Source organism: Gracilinanus agilis, chromosome 4, assembly GCF_016433145.1.
Source record: "Gracilinanus agilis isolate LMUSP501 chromosome 4, AgileGrace, whole genome shotgun sequence".
In the NCBI taxonomy this organism is placed as follows: Eukaryota; Metazoa; Chordata; class Mammalia; order Didelphimorphia; family Didelphidae; genus Gracilinanus; species Gracilinanus agilis.
Window position 1 is genome coordinate 122,569,539 of NC_058133.1, and position 17,936 is coordinate 122,587,474.

At 34.7% G+C, this 17,936-nt stretch overlaps 1 protein-coding gene across 1 annotated transcript in view; it reads right to left on the minus strand.

The window, feature by feature from the left end:
• The window catches only part of USH2A (usherin), a 1,059,501-nt gene that overhangs the window by 27,363 nt on the left and 1,014,202 nt on the right, over positions 1 to 17,936 (minus strand). Inside the window, exons 64-66 of the mRNA XM_044674959.1 lie at positions 9,545 to 9,754; positions 6,158 to 6,396; positions 1,688 to 1,896 (exon numbers count right to left, since the gene is read on the minus strand). Of these exons, the coding sequence (XP_044530894.1) occupies positions 1,688 to 1,896; positions 6,158 to 6,396; positions 9,545 to 9,754 (658 nt within the window). The remainder of the gene's footprint in view (positions 1 to 1,687; positions 1,897 to 6,157; positions 6,397 to 9,544; positions 9,755 to 17,936) is intronic.

The following is a 17,936-nucleotide window of genomic DNA, read 5'->3' on the forward strand; positions in this document are numbered from 1 at the left end:
AAAAAAATATTATGATTTTTGTAAGATTTATTAGAAGTCACTAAAAAATAAAGACATGCGCCATGCTAGCTTAGGCTGTTCAAAACAGCCCACTCCATTATGCTGCCATAGGAAGGAAAGAGGGCTGGGAACACCAGTCTCTTAATTTATCCCCCTGTCTTTGTTAATACATAACACTAGGAAGCCAGTGGGCTCATTGGAAATGTAGTTCAAAGACCCCAAAATTTCCGATAACACATTCCCCCCTGAGATCCAAGGAAGAGTAATCTCTTAGATGGATCTTGTAAACACAACCAACTTTTAAATTACAGTAATTTAGGGATAAAAAGAAGAGAAGACAGAACCAATGATCCAATGATTGCTAAGGGCAGTTAGTCAATTCTGATTCATCACCCACTCTTTTATACTTTTGGTGATTAAATCTAAAAATGGGCAGGGTAGGTTTAATTTCATTATCACACATTGTTATTATTGTTTTTTTGGTACAGGGAAGTGGGTAGATGATAAAATCAAATTGTAATGTGTTACCACAAGTAAAACCTTGAGAATCAGTGTTTGCATTATGAGATTATAGGTGATTGTACCTGGACCTCATTGTTAATGTAAAATGCTGTGTAAAAGCTATATTTCTGAAGAGACAAACATAATATTAATTATTTATCCACGAGTAATATGCTGTTAATGACAGCAGGATTCTTATTTAAAACAATTGATTAGCCATGGCAATGATAATAATAATAGTTAGAATTTACATAATGCTTTACAGTTTATAAAAAGCTTTATAAATATAATCTCATTTGATCCTCACAACAATCCTGAGAGTTAGATGCTATTATTGTTTTTCCATTTTACAGATGAAGGCACTGAGTCAGACAGGGAACAAATAATTTGTCCAAGGTCACAAAGCTAGGAAATGTCTGAGGCTAAATTTGAACTTTAGCTTTCCTGATGCCAGGTCTAGCATTATACCACCTAGGTTCCAAGAGAAGTACAAATAAAACTCCAGTTCATAATCGATAAATTGTTTATGAACAGTACCCAATATTTTTCTTTAGTTGTAATATATCTGTGCTATTACTAACCATCACATGTTTGAAAAGTAATTGGAAATAATGAATATTAGATCAAATAGATGATAAAACTAGGAAAATGCTGATAGGGAATGGTGAGGTATCAGGAAGACCAACAGCAGTAGGAGGACCCTTCCCCTTTGCCATCCACCTTCCCTCTTTCCCTAGCTTTGTCCTATATAGAATCTACTGAGGCTACTTGACTGCTCACCTGGCTTGGATGAGATGGGAGTCACCAATGCTATTCCTTTTGGTAAGATGGTGGATTGATATACCTTGCTGACTGCTTAGGCACTACCTTCTAAGATCTTCCCATCTTCCTTGCCCCCTGCCTCTTTGATTTAGATCTCTGGTACTACTATGTGATATATAAGATTTTATATATATATATATATATATATATATATATATATATGTAATGGAAGAACCTCGGGACCCTGCTCTCTGCCCCATTCTCTCTTCATCTAAATTGTCTGTGTTGTCAACCCCAATTAGGCTGGGAACTTTTTGAGAGTGGAAACTGCCTCGCCTTTTCTTTCTGAATTCCCACATATTGCACACTGCTTGGCTAATAACAAATGCTTTTAATTTTTTTCATTTATTCACTTTCTACTCACATTCTTTTTCAGTGGTGAAGCTGATCCACTCTGAAGCAGTGCTGCCCACCATATTGTATGCCACTACTCTCAGCATATAGCTGGTATAGGGCTGAAGATCCCCAATGCTGGCACTCTGACTCTGTCCAGTGTACTTGATTTCTGTTGGTCCAGGAGTGCAGGGCATTTCTGCAGGCAGGGGACATGGAATATAGAGTTCCAGCTCATAACTAGAATGAAGAATGAAGATGATATTGAGAACCCTCTTGTGATGAATCTGATTTTAAATTATCCCTTAAAGCATTATAAAATTTTCATTTAAAAATATTTCATTCTTATTAGAGTACAAGTTCTTTGAGAAATCAGTTCTGAGAAATTTTCCTGTAAAACTTTATCTCAAGCGATGAAAGCTGGAGGTGAATGCCAATTGTTTTGAAGGGGATAAGAGAAAACATTAACTTTCAAAAATTTCTAGGAGGTGAAAACATTAAATGGAGATTTTGATCATCTTCCTTATTCCAAGTCTAGCATCCTGTTCAGTTTTCTATGATGCCTCAAAAAGAGGATTATGCCTGTGGGGATTCCCAAATGGAATTCCATCCAAATACGAACCAGGCATGACCTCTATTTGCTTCCATGGTCAGGTAACATTGTTTGTTTAAAGTGGTTGGGGCACAGACTTCACTCCTCTCTTCTTTTTTCTTTCCCCTTCCCTCCTCTCCCTCTTTCTTCTTTTTTTTTCTAGAAGAGGGTTGAATATAAAATTAAATATATCAAAAATTATTTTCAAAATAGTAAATCATTCCCTTTTAATTGCCACTAGTGCAAATCATAACAGTTTCTTGTCTTTTTGTTCTATACAAATCTTATTCATATTTAGGTCTGGCATTGACAACAAATAGAAGATGGAAAATATCTGCAAATATTTTTGTAACAAACATCTTCAAAACCAAAATAGTGCCATCACTGTACTTAGATTCTATAATCACAGTGTGTTTGTGTGTGGGTAATAGAAATGCAGTTAAAAAGAACAGATAATAAATGTGGTGGAATAATATAAATTGCAAATAGAGGAAAACATGCTACCAGTGGAAAAAATTGTGAAGATGTTGAGGATTGAATAACAATTATTCTAAAGGAGGAGAAGACATCAGTCTGTGGGGAAAAAAATCATCACTAATACTTAAAAATGGTGACTAAGAAAACTTTGAAAATGACTATCCTTTATGATAATGCTACTTTTGATATTTGAATCTTCCTTCTTTTCTACACATGATGAAAATATTATGAGAATCATATAAATATACCTGTTATGAATATATTCAATGAGGAGAAGAGGCAGGTTTCTTTTTCAAAACAGACTACATTTTCTCCATTACAAAATTAACTGAAAGATGTGGTTGAAAATTTTCCCATTGAACTGATTGTTGGTGGACTATAAAAGGGCTCTTAACTTACTGCAGCAGAACACTACCCTAAAGTCTCTTTTCTAACAGTTATCTCCCATCATAAAAATTCAATAATATTTCTTGGAAGACAATAGAAAAGAAATAACAATGTTATAAGATGCTTTGATCATTACTATAAGACAGGGAATGGAATAGAGAAAATGTAGAATTATAGAAGGCATTTGCCCAGAATTAAGTAGGAGGAAGAGAGATCTAGATTATCTAATGGAAATTAGAAAACTTTGACACTTCTCCATGAAGGAAAGATCCATTTTTAATTTAAAATTCTACCGATGTTATTGTTTTGCTGAGAGTCACAGAACAGTTCAATATGTGAAGAATTGAAATTGAGTGTCACTCAAAGGAAAATGATGAAGCACATGATGCATCGAGGAGATATCTATACTATAATGAAGAACTAGAGTGAAGGATGTCATAAAAAAACCATATTTTCAAAAAAGAAGATGGGCATGTTATATGATTAGAGCAATGGCCAAACAATGGATGGCCTGTGTGTTCAATTATCAACCTCTTGATTTTATGAGAATGTGCAAAAGGCACCCTAACATTTTTAGTGGATACCCTGTTATGAATTTCTCAGGGGACAAGCCCAAGAGTTGCACAGGTTGAACAGGCATTCCTGGAGGAGGTATCCTTATCACAGAACTATTTGAATATTTGAGAATATAATGATAGTAAGTATAGGTTTTCTTCTTTTGTATGGTGAAAATCTTTTTAATATTGAATCTACTATGTGACAATGATAACTTTGACTGCAAAAAAGGAAAAAAAATCATCACTAGTAAAGGACCCAGTAGGAAAAGACCACTTCTAAAGTAATTAACCTAGCAAAAAATTCATCCTCTCTATAGAGAGAATCTTTATTAAATTGTATTCAAGAGAAAGTTCTCTCTCTCTCTCTCTCTCTCTCTCTCTCTCTCTCTCTCTCTCTCTCTCTCTCTCTCTCTCTCCTTTTCTATCTCTCTCCCCCTTTTCTCTCCTCCAGAAAAATAAAATAAAGTTTGTTGTTCAAGCCAGTGGTCTATTCATGGAGGGGAAACTGGCTTACTGGAATGTATTGTAAAATAAGGGGACTGGACTGGATGATTTCTAAGGTCTATTCTAAGTCTATATCTTAAGAGCCTATGAGCCTGTGACCTATGCCTTGACAATTAGTTATTCAGTCTCTGCTTGAAGACCTTTAATGTGGAGGAGAAGAACCCACCAGCCCCATAGGTATACAACTCTTATTCTGGATTGATCTAATTAATTGTTATAGACTCATTCATGATATCAAGGCTAAATTTGCCTTTTTGTAATTCCCACTCCTTGTTTCTAGTTCTGCCCTCTGGGACCAAATAGATCAAGTCTAATTCATCTTAGACATGACAGTTCTTCAAAAACCTGAAGACAGCTATCATGTCTCCCTGGAGTCTCCTTTTCTGCAGGCTAAAAATTGAAAGTCTTGCCTTTTTATTTGGAATCTTTCTTGATTCCCTTTGTTCACATTCTCTGTCCTGAAATTGCCTTGTAATTTAAAAAAAATTCTGTGCATGGTACCTGAGAGCAGGCTTTGGAATTTCTACTTTTGGCCTTCAATGTTGATTAATGGGACCATCAAGAATAATCTAATGTTGAGATTGCATTTTCTATGTAGAAAATGGACTGAAAGTTCCTGCCACTTATCTACCCAAAGCAAAAAATTCTCTTAATTCTCATCTTAGAATCAATAATGTTTATTAGTTCTAAGGTAGAAGAACGGTAAGGGCTAGTCAATAGGGATTAAGTGACTTGCCCAGGGCCACACAGTTAGGAAGTATCTTAGGTCAAATTCGAACTCAGGACCTTCAATCTCTAAGCTTGGCTCTCGATCTACTCAGTATCCTAGCTGCCCCCATTAAATAACTTATTTTAATATTGTGAAGTTACAGTATCTTTTAATTGTTTGACTGCTCATAGTAGTATTTTCTTATTACTATTTATTTATATATGATAAATAACAGTAATATAATTCATATGATTTATTATAAATATGTAATAAATTTAATATGCATGTTTATCCAAGTGAAACAAATTCTCATATTTGCTTTGTCCAAAAAGTTATCTCATTCTTTTTTTATCAATAGTACTTTTGATGCTTAGCTATTTAGAGGTTGACTTCAGATTTGTTTTTTTTTCTCCTCATTAAGTCCAGAAAAAATCAGAGGATTTTTATTTACTTCATGATAATGCATTGCAAATGGACCAATAGTGAATTCAAAGAAAAATTAAAGGTGAATTCTAGGCTTCTCTGGATGAATTAAGCAATTATATCAAGGATTTAGTTTTTCTTTACTCTTCAGATTGGGTCAAGATATGTAGGACTTAACTTTCAAAAGTTCTTTAATATCCTTCTTTGATTATTAGAGAAAGGATGTCAGAAATAAGTGACATGATCTCCATGTGTACCTGAATTAGAACTTTTCATAGACACTAGTTGTCTATACTATATATATATTACTACTCACTTTCAATAGAGTATCTAAATATTTAATGCAAAACAAAATTAGCGACACTTTGTATTCAAGTATTTGAAATAAAGTATTTTAAAGATGTTTAAATTCATTTTAGTTATTATGTTACATTACATAATTGTATTAATCTCATACTCTCCATCAACTGGAATTTTTATATTTTAGAAATTATGTAGGAAACCATTTTGTTCTATTTCACCAGTGACTTTAGCTAGTCACATTCTTTTTTTTTTCTTTTTCTATGTTTGTAACAATCCAATCTGTGAATAAAGATCTCATTGAGGTGACTGTTTGTGAATGTAGGTATATATTTCTCATCTTGTTATTTTGCCTTCTGACCCAAAGGTAAAGCATTTCATATCTATTTTGCAAATACCTAATATGTACATGTTACCTTCCTCAGTAAAATGTAAGCTCCTTGAGGACAGAAAGGATTTCTCTTCTGTATTTGTATTACCAATATCGAGCCTAGTACCTGGATCATAGTAGATCCTTAATAAATGGCTATTGCTTGCTTGATTGCTATTTACCTTTCTACAATGCCATTGGGGGATGATGGAGGATTCCACTGGAAGTCAGCAGTCCTGGAGGTCAATGTCTGGATCTGAGGAGGGGGCTGCTGAGAAGGTGGAGCAGGGTGAGTAGTTAGTTGAGCCACTGGTCCCTTGCTGCAACAATTGAAGCAGGTACAGGCTTCCACCCCAATGGAATAGGTAGTGAAAGGTTCCAGGTCATGGATGGTCTGCTGGGTGGCCATGCCTTCAGACAACTATATGAAGTTATAGAAAACATTCCACATATCAATACGTGTTTATTATGTACACAAAGATATAAAATGATATAGTAAATTATGCAAAAGACCCAGGCCCTATTTTCAAGAAACTTAAAGCCTATTTAGAGAGATAAGACCTAAAGCCTAGGTGATAGACAGTGGATAGAGCTCTGGACACAGTATTCAGTAAATCTATGTTCAAATCCTGATATCAGATGCTTCCCAGCTATGTGACTCTGCTCAAGTCACAACTTTTGTTTGCTTCAGTTTCCTCATTTTTAAAATGTGGAAAATTATAGCACCAATCTTCTTTTGTTAGAGAATAAAATTAGCTAACATTTTAAAAGTAATTTCAAAACTTAAAGTTCTATAAAAATGCTACCAATTATTATTGTTACTGTTATTATATTGGTCAGATCAAAATGCCATTATTTGCTGCTTGTAATCATAACCTTTAGAACTTGAAGAAATCCTACCAATCATTTAGTCAAATCTCATTTTTACAGAGAAAAATGGGGCCAAGAGAAAATGACTTGCCTAAGGTCATATGAATAGCAGGTTTCTGAACCAAGATTTAAACTGCATCAAGTGCTCTTGCCACTGTACCTGACTTCTGCCAGGGGAAGAATATTAGATAAAGCACAATAAAAACACAAGGGTTTATTTCTATAAGATTCTGAGGAATTCACTTTCTATATCAGGAATTTTATCTGTAAAGTACAGAGATTAGATTAGGTTATTCTTTGGTTCTTGCCCACACTTTCATTCTATTATTTTGACAACAAGAGTTTTTAATCACTAAAGTGAAATTCTAAGGGATGCTGGTCATCTCTTTCTCAAAAGGCCTTAATTAAGTGGCATCTATATGCATAGAAATAAATGTCATTTAAAAGAAAGACTAGTAGAAAAACAAATTCCTAGAAGGGATTTCAAAATTGATCTGATCTAGTTTTGCTCCAATGGGAGCCCTGAGGGGTTTGTTTAGTCTCTTTTTTCCTTTGGGTTGAGCATATTTACTGCCTTATAATCTTTCATTGGTATCCACCAAGGAGCTCATCTTTCATCATGGGTGTTGTACTTATGATTGACTTGTATCTGAGCATTGGTTCTTGGACAACAAAAATATCTTTTTGTTAGTAGTTTCTGTCTCTTCCCCTTATACCTCAAACCCATCTTTTTATTAGAGCTTCTACTGTGTAGTGAAATAGAGTGGTTAATGTTTCTCTTTCTTTCTTTGTTCCTAATAGAGATTGCTGCTAAATGAGTAGAAAGATGATGAAATATTTGGTAGCTACTCTAAGGTAGATGTAAAACAAGTGGCTTGAGTCAACCAGAAATTGAATAATCTTTCTACTAAATAGTCACACTTTCTTAGCTGAAGTAGAATCTTATAGTCAAACAAGGTCAGGGAAAATAGCTCTTAATATTTACTTTAATTTCATCTGCATTAGCTGTTTATTGACCTTTTTCATTTTTGGTACTTTTAATTTGGTTTTCTTTTTTAGAATCAACCTAGAAAATGTTTTATCTATTCCCCGCCCCCAAATCTAGCTCATAGTTTTATTTTTATTTCATTTTTTTACTTTCAATCTTACTAATCTCTTTTAAGGATTTCTATTTTGGTGTTTAATTGGAGATTTTTAGTGTCTTTTTTTTAAGTTTCATGTCCCATTTATTAATCTGCTCTTTCTTTTATTGGTGTAAGCATTTAGAGATATAAAATTTCCTTTAAGTACTGCTTTAGTTGCAAAAGTTATAGTGGAAGGAACCCTGGTCAGAGTTCCAGGAGATCTATGAATCCTGTCTCTGTCAATAGCTAGAAAATCTTGTGGTATTCCAGATTGAACAAGGGATTCAGAATCGTGACATTTGGAGTCTAATGTCCATTTCTTCAATTTGCTACCTGTTTGACTTTAGGCAAGATACCCAATTCCTCTGAGCCTCAATTTCCTCCTTTACAAAATGAATCCAAGAATCTACTTCTAAATCCATAAAGGTGGTGTCTCATGGTGGGTATAGTTTTGAACTTGGAGTTAGAAGGATGTTGTTTCAAGTACTGCCTTTGCAATGGCTAGTTATGTGACTTTGGTCTAGTTACTAAAACTTTTTCTGAGCTTCACTTTCCTCATTTGTAAAATGAGTGGATTTGACTAAGCGGCTGCTGAAGACCCTTTGAACTTATAATTTATGAGTTGGTAATCTAAAATAACTGTGCCTCTTTGAATTTAGTTCAAAAATTGTGGATAAAATTCTAGATTTTTGAGAAACAAAACTTTATATTTTTCATAGCTTTCCTGGCAATATGTAGTGTTCGTTCCTGTTTGCCTTACTTCTTCAGGCTTCTGAGTGCATTTAGGGGTGCTTTCATATATTAACTTATTAGTATTATCTTCAGTTTATCTTACCTTAATGACTATGACATTTTCCTTGTACTTACAAATAATTTGACTTGTTTTTCTAGACATAACTTAGTGAAATAGTTGGTCTTGATTAGTTCAGAGGAGAAAGAAAGAGAGAAAGAAAGAAAGAGAGAGAAAGAAAGGAAGAAAGAAAGAAAAAAGAGAAAAGGAAGAAAGGAAGAAAAAAGAGAAAAGGAAGAAAAAAGAGAAAAGGAAGAAAGGAAGAAAAGAAAGAAAGAAACAAAGAAAGAAAGGAAGGAAGGAAGGAAGGAAGGAAGGAAGGAAGAGAGAGAGAAAGAAAGAAAGAAACAAAGAAAGAAAGGGAGAAAGAAAGAAGGAAGGAAGAAAGAAGAAAGAAAGAAGGAAAAGAAGAAAGAAAAGAGAAAGAAAGAAAAGAAGGAAGAAAGAAGGAAGGAAAGGGAGGAAGGAAGGAAGGAAGGAAAAAAGGAAGGAAAGAGAAAGGGAGGGAAAGAAGGAAGGAGAAAAAAAGATTATGGAGAAGACAGTATAGTACTAATATACAAGGAAAACAATAACACTAATTTCACCAGAACAAAACATTAGGTGAAATAATACTATTCAGGGCAGTGAGTTCTATAATAAAAGACTTTAAAATGTTGCAAATAGCAGAACTCAGGTAGAATGTATTAACAGTGATATTGTGAAAGATGTGTTTACCAGGGCACCTTTATGTGAGGTCTCCCTATATAGTGTCTAGATGTTTAGTAGAAGTTTCAGATACTCACCACAATTTCTGCACCTCTGGTATGATTGGAGAACAGCCTGTAAAGACTTACAAAACCATTGGGCTTCAGAGGAGGGCTAATATTGACCACAGCTTGAGTAGAGAAGACAGCATGGAATTCTGGAGCTTGGAGACCTTCTGGTGGTGCTGGGCCTGTTTTACACTGTGCCCAGCTACTGGGTGTCTTTCCTGCTGAATTCCCAGACCACACCTTCAAGGAGAAACAAGCAAGTCATACAGTCATAAGCAAATCATCCTTGAGTTGAAAGGAAGTGGGAACAATATAAACTTGGGGATTATTATATCATGTTATAATTCGGCAATATAATGGACAAGTTATGGGTGCAAAGACAAGTGGTATGCTCATGATGTGAGGGAACCTTATTCTTTTTATGCAATAGACATACTAACACAAAGGATCCTTGATTCAAAATTCAGCAGCTTGAATTAAGTTTGATTAAAAATTGCCTGTCTCTGTGAGTCACGCCAGGTGATTTTGTCAGCTTCCTTCAACTGGATGGATCTGCAGACTACATAAAACTCAGCAGTTATTAAACATGGTCCCCACCAAATCTGCATGAAAATTAAATTTTCCTTTCATCAAGAAGAGAATAAACATATGGAAGGTTGCATAATCTTATTTATCAAAAATCATTTGTATAATTAAACACGAATATCCTAAAAGGTTGCCTTAGGTCATCATTTGCATGAGTAAGTAATTTGTAGAATGTCAGGTACAATAGACAGAATAGATGGATGTGTGAGTGTATAGGGTTAAATTAGGCTCAATAATAGCCAACTACATAGTGATCAATCAGGATGATAGATCTAAATGGCAATACGAGAAGACTGGATGATTTTTAGTATAAGTATCCCTTAGTAAGCTTTCATGTTGAACAATTCTAACTTCAGTAATTTTTTCTCATTCAATGTCTTCTCCACTATTTTTTCTTTTAGTTTGCCCCAAGCTTTTAAGGAGAAATTGAGGGAACATTTTAGATTTTGTGACACGCAGGTTGAAGGAACATCAAGTATTTAAATAGGAGAGAAGTTGTTGGTGAAAATGTTGTAGTTGTAACCAAAAGGTTTTTTTAAATTAATTTTTAATATTATAAATATTTGAGATTAGTTTTGTTCCCTCTCAGAGAGCTATTTAGGATAGCTAACATTCATAGAGTTTTTTGGGGCTTGTAGAGCACTATACATATGTTATCTCATTTGATCCTAGAATGGATATTTCTATTCACTGGGATGGTATCCTTTAGTGAAGTGAAATTTCAGAGGAGCTTAGTCTCCTATTTACTGGTCCTCAGACTGGTGGTCAAAAGGACTTATCAAAAAACACTTGGCCAAGAGAAAGATCCAACAGAGCATGTTTAAGAAATTTTGACAATATTTGAAACTGATTTCACACTCTAAGATTTTCAATTGGGGTAGGTGGTTTTTCTATTTAATCCACAAAACAGCTCTATGGGCTGAGCACTGAGGCAGCTGGGTGGGTCAGTGGATAGAATGCTGTGTCTGGAGTCAAAAAGACTTGAGTTCAAATCTGACCTCGTGTACTTACTAGCTGTGTTAACCTGGGCAAGTCACTTAACTCTGCCTTTGTTTCTTCAGCTTTAAAGTAGGAATGGTAATAGTATCTACCTCTCAGGGTGGTTGTGAGGTTAAAATGAGATGCTAAATGCAATGCCTAGAACATTATAAGTGCTAAATAAAGATTACTTCTTCTTCTTCTTCTCTTTTTAAAAAAACCCTTACCTTTCATTTTGGAGTCAATACTGTGTAGGGCAATGGGAGTTAAGTGACTTTCCCAGGGTCACACAGCTAGGAAGTGTCTGAGGCCAGATTTGAACCTAGGACCTCCCGTCTCTAGGCTTGGCTCTCAATCTACTGAGTCACCCAGTTGCCTATTATTATTATTATTATTATTATTATTATAAGTTATTATAGGACGAGTAGGTGGCACAGTAGATAGAGTGCCAGTCCTGGAGTCAGGAGATCTGAGTTCAAATTTGACCTCAAACACTTACTAGCTCTGTGACTCTAGGCAAGACACTTAACGTTACTTACCTTAATTGCATCATCTCTAAAATGAACTGGAAAAAGAAATGGCACACTACTTCTCTATATTGGCCAAGAAAATGGGGTCATGAAGTTGGACTTAACTAAAATGACTGAATAACAACAAATTTCCCATTTTACAGAGGAGAAAACTGACGCTCAGGGGAGTTGAATGCTTTGCCCAGGGTCACACAACTAGGAAGTACCCAAGAATATTTCAAGCCAAGTCTCTCTATTATGCCATCCTTCAAAAAGGGATCTTGCCATTAATACACAGAATTGCTTTCCTTTTAAAAAGCTGCTCTCAATCTCTAGTTCAGATACACATAAGCATTGGGTTGAACTACACAACTTCTAAGGCTCCTTTCATAGCTGACATGCTCTGATTAGTAGCACTTTCTTCCAAATTTGCACATAGGAAACTTGAGTTCAAGCACCTTAAATGACTTGGTTAACAGGCGATGAGCCTTTGCTAGAAAAATATCCCTAGCTCCTGGTTTGGGGAAAAAAAATCATCACCCAGTGCCAGTCTTCTGGCAATGAGCCCTTTCTAAACGAACTTGTCTTGCCTTCAGATGATACTTCATTGGTGCATCTCTGGACTTCAGGACTTGTACAGAATTTCTAAAGTTTGTGCTCCATTGGCATATTCTTATAGAAAACTCAGGGTAATCACCTTGCTATGGTGAAGACTCAGATTAATAATAATGGTTGTAAATTCCCATTTTAAGGTTGCAAAGGATAGTGGGACAGTCATTGCCCTGAATTTGAAAATATATGCATACGAATATCATTCATATATTATCTTCAGTTTCTAGATGTGTGTGTGTGTGTGTGTGTGTGTGTGTGTGTGTGTGTGTGTTTGTAGAAGGAAGGCTGGATTTAGAGCCAGAAAGTCCTGAGTTCAAATCCTGCCTCAGGCACCACTCCCAGAAAGTTATTTAACCTCCTTCAGCTTCAGTTTCCTTATCTGTAAAAAGGGGATAAGAATAACACCTAGGCTACAGGGTTGTTAGGAGATGAAAGGAGAATAATTAGTGTATAAATGTAAAGTTTGAACCTTGGACTTCATCCCCCATAAGTCCCTTAGTTTTCCCAAAATTCCCTTTAATCTCTCTTGCACCTCCTTGTTTGTGTGGTCACATTATTGTTTTATAGTTGGCTGTAATAGGAATTAATTAGGGAGGACCCTCTTTCTCTTTTGGTTCCTGGGAGTGAGCTGGTTAGTACCTTTTAGTCTCTTTTGTTAGTTTATTATTAATAAAACTTTATAAAATATAATAAGCTTAGTATTATATTATATAGCCTTATATAATATAAAATATAATCTTATTTTATGTAATAATATAAAATGTAATTTTATATAATATATAATAAAATATAAAAATATTAGTATATTATATAAAATATATCATAGTTATTGAATATTACTTTTAATGTCCACATTAGAAAGTGTTTAGCAACCCTTAAAGTGCTATATAAATGCTAACTATCATCATATGGACACCATTATTGTGAAATATTGGTCCTACTTATTTGAATTGGATTAGTCATCTTTTGGAAGTATTTTCTCTCATTTGAAGTACTGTCTTCAGAATATATACCTAAATAACAGATTTTATCTTTTCCAGACCAATACCATGGTACTAAAGGTAATAAACATGGTTGGGCTTAATGGTAAGCAGAGTAGATGTGATTTGGTTATGACTGTGGATCTCTCTTATCTGTCCATGATCTTTACTTTCTTTGCTACCTGCTCTATGATCTATAAAATTCTTTTATAGGGATAAGACCTTTCTTTCATTCTCCTACTAGATATGAGTTAAAATTAAAGTACTGAAGAGATGGGTCACACATGGATATCAACTCAATATCATCTTTAAGATGTAAACAGTTTATTTTAAATCTTTTGCCTAAGCAAGAGTAAGCAAGCACAAGTGGGTAGTGGAATCCCAAAGGATAGGCAGCCTCATGGAGAGGTACAAGGAGGGCTAAAAGTTAAAACTGAGGGCAAAAGTTAAATCTAGTTTGCCATTTTGCTTAAGATTAGCTGGACTGTAGTGATGTCAATAAAGTCACATGCAATGCGTCTTCAGTCTCAAAGTCTAAATTTCATTATGCAACCTTATTTTGTCCTTCGATTCTTAAAAATTTATGCATAATTATAAATATTCTACAACCTTATTATAATGCTCATATTAGAGGGGACTTGCTATGTTATAGATGTGATACCAGATATGATCTCCTAGAGGGCATAGATTCATAAAATGTTGTTGCTAAAGGCGGTAGACATCAAGTAGTCTACCTCTTTTATTTTCTAAATTAACGACGACATATTTTGAACCATCCAAATAATTATAATAATGAAACTTAGTATGATGGCACTCTAATGTATAATTTCATACATACATAATTATAAACTATTTGAAATATAATTACATATAAATTTCATATATATTTATATCTATAAATACTATTGTATTTTTGTATAATTTCATACATATAATTATAAACTATTTGAAACATAATTACATATACATTTCATATATACTTCTAGATATAAATGCGCACACATTCACATATATGCATAGAAAGATATTGAAGAAAGATGTATGATTTTTTTTCTGGGAAAATCTGAGAATGAGAGTTTGTCATCACCAGAGCAATCTTGATTTGTCTGTTGCCTAGTAGATTAAATCACAGGGAGTTGATTGAAATGCTCAGTAGTTAAGTGACTTGCCTAGGGCTACACAACAATTCAGTGTCAGAGAAAGTATTTGAAAACAGGTCTTCCTATTTCTAAGCTCAGGACTCTATACCAGTGACAAATTCTACCAGTAGTCTCCAAAGTAGTAGCCAAGTCAAGACTCCCTGGGCATGCACTTGAAGGGTGGGGAGCTGTGATACATATTTCCATTATCAACCACACCTTCTTTTATCTGTCTACACTCCCCCTTCTATCTTTCCAGTATCCAATCTCCAGCCCATGGTCTGCTCCTCAGGCAGTTATAACATAACTGCTACCTGGAAACTTCCTGTAGTTGCAGTGAAAGGGCTATTGGGAACAGCTCCAACCCTACCCTTCTCCCCTTTTTTCCCACCCTAACCCCTTCTCACCATTCTGCTCTCAGGTATACACAGACTTACCCAACAGATGTTCTTCTAGCAGTAGCAATTGCCTCATTTTCCACTCCTTTTACATTTTGGGAGGAAATGAGTGAGTCACATAAGAGAAGGTATGAATGAATGGCTATTCATACTACAGACCCTCCTATGTTGCCTTTTCACCAAATCCTCTCTGTCTTCTGAACTTCTCTGTAATTATCCATGACATCACTGTCTTTCTAGTGATCCCTAGTCCCTACCTCAAAATCTTCTTCCACTTCTCACTCTCCCTCATCCCATATTGAATCAATGGTTAAACCTCATTATTTCTACCTCCACAGAATCTCTTGCATTTTGTTACTATTCACACAGTCACTGCTCCAATTCAGTCCACCATTCTTCTCTCTCCTAGTCTATTGAAAAAGGATCCTAATTGGTCTCCCTGACTCATCTTTCCTCTAATTTATTCTTCGCACAGCTACCAATTTAAGAAATGATTTTCCTAAAGCCCAGATATGGCCATGTCACTCAAGAAGCTCCAATGGTTCTCTTCTGACCCTAGGATCATCTTTATCTCATCCTTTAAAATTTCTATTGTATAAATGTTATGACATGCATAATTATTAGGATAGTGACATTATACATAATTTATAAATAAACACATAAATAAATGCATGTGGGCTCAAAAATTGTTCACTGCTAGAAATACATGATCAGGAACGTATGAAGACTACTGCCATATATCCTGCTGCTTTGAATGTATGCTTACATCACACAAACACATAAACCCATTTCTTCAGACCAGCTATGTATATTTTATGTACACACATTTTTTTATAGATTGATAAAGCTTCTAGCAAACAACATACACAGGACAAAGAACATTTTTGTCCATTATTAGTATTAGAGTATAATAATAGGGCATGCGCAGGAGCAAATGTCCTTTTGTCTTTGGTGGAAGACCTTCATAACACATTGCTATTTTCTTTTCTTTAAAAAAATAATCATTCAATTTGAGATCAAAACAACATCCATAGAAATCAACATGCATATGCAAAATAGGAAGAGGGCATTTACATGAGCTTCAGTGAAAATGGATAGCAGTTAGAGTGGAGAGAAAGCTAGAATGAGATTAATGAGAGGCTGTGGATTTCAACAAAGTAAGTGTTCATGAAGACTGTGTTTATGACACTAAAATATCCAGTTGAAACATAAAAATGCCCATCAATAACCTGAGTATTTAGTTTATTATTAAAATATCCCTTACCTCTAAATCACTGGGGATGGAAGGGCTCTAGGATCATAGCTTTAGGAAAGAAAAGATTATTAGAAGTATTCTAGTCTAACACTCTTACTTTACTTGTGAAGAAACTAAGGCCAGAGAATTTGCTCAAGGTCATATAGGTAATTATTTCTAGCAAGGTTATAGATAGAGAAACTGAACCAGCTATGTGAATGTTTGTTTAAAAAAGAACCATCATCCCCAAAATATAGATCTAGGAGTGTAACTTTAAATTATTTGCAGGATCTTAAAGCTAGAAGGAATATTAGGCATCACCCAGCTCAATCTCCTTATTTTGTAGAGGAGAAAACAGGCCCAGAAAAGTTAGGTGATTTTTTTCAAAGTCACACAAGTAGTATATGGTACCCCTTCTACATTGTGACTTTCCTCATCACCATAAGAAATTAATGGGAATTTTTTAAGAGTTTTGTAAAAGCCACAGATGACTTGCCAAGGCCAGCAGAAGACACAGAAAAAGTTTAGAAACTCAGAAATGTATAAAACATATGTATTATATTATATATTATCAACATATTTTATCTTTTAATACCATAAATATACATTTCTTTTTTAAAGTTAAAATAAGTAAAAAGTTAACGTTTTCAAAAAGAACCTGAAAGCTAGCAGATGACACACAAAGGCTAGAAAGGTAGAGCTATATTAAGAAGTTTAGTAACTTGGAAATGCATATAAGAAACTGTAAACATCCCATAAAAGAAAAATTTAAAAAATCAGATTTCTTCTCTAATATGAAGGAAGGGTCAAAATTTTTTTATTATGTTCCAGTAAAATCAGAGGTGTTGGAGCCTTAATTCCATTGGGTGGAAAGGACACTAGTTTTTAGTCTATGCCTTTGGACTTCAACTCAATCTATGTAATACCAACAACAATCTATTTGAATAAAATATGTTTAATTTTTTTATTTCACCATTTTCCAGTTCTACTTTGCTCAATGGGTATCCCAAACTCTGAAATGCCCCAAGAACAACATTTCAAGAATCTGTCAATATATTTTATGCCAACACATTTTACAGTCAAATTTAGTTTGGGAAATACTTTAGATGAACATATAAGATACTTTGCTTCTCTCTTGATTCCAACATCATTTGTAGATGTAATACACTAAACTCTATGTAATCTATTGGCTATAAATGTCACAACAAAAATCTATTAACAAACTAATATCAATGACCTCCAAATTAGTAGACTAGGTCTCCCTTGATGTTTCTGCTATCAATCTAATGATTTGTTTATTTAACTGATGTCAGCTGCCCTCTAGTATGTCAAACCTAAACAAAAAAAGCTTATGCTTACTTGTTTTAATTCAAGGATAATCATTTCCTGTTTTTGTTGGTGGGGTGGTGATTTTTATTTTAAAATATATCTTTTTAAGAAAAAGAATTTGTTATGAAGATGCCCACATTATATGGAGAATTAGTCCAATTCCCTTCCAATTGGATAGACTCTGGTCTGTTGTGAAGTTGGGAACATTTAGATATTGCTTAAAAGTTCCAGATGGCATTTGACTGTGCAAACAACCTTTTAGATTGGGTGGCAATGATGAGTCAGATCAGGGACCACCAGGATTGAAGACTAGACAGACTCGCATGGTGTTATAGGCAAGTGATCTTTGTCCATGTCCTTGCTATGAGCTACCAGAGGCAGAAGTCTAGGGAGGCTTGTAGAGGGGAGTTTGGAAGGAGGTGAAATGTAGAAATTCAGACAGCAGGCATCAAGAACTACTATGTGAATCTTTTAAAGGGATGGATGAAAATAAAACGCAAAACTTTGGAATCTCAGATGCTTTCTACTATACCATATTGCCTCCCTTAGGCTGCCAGATCAGAGATAAGTTAGGATCAAGAAGCCAAGGCTAATTTGATACTGAAGCTACAAGTTTCTTATATTTCCCTTGTCTGAGTATCCAGGTGGTCCCAGAATC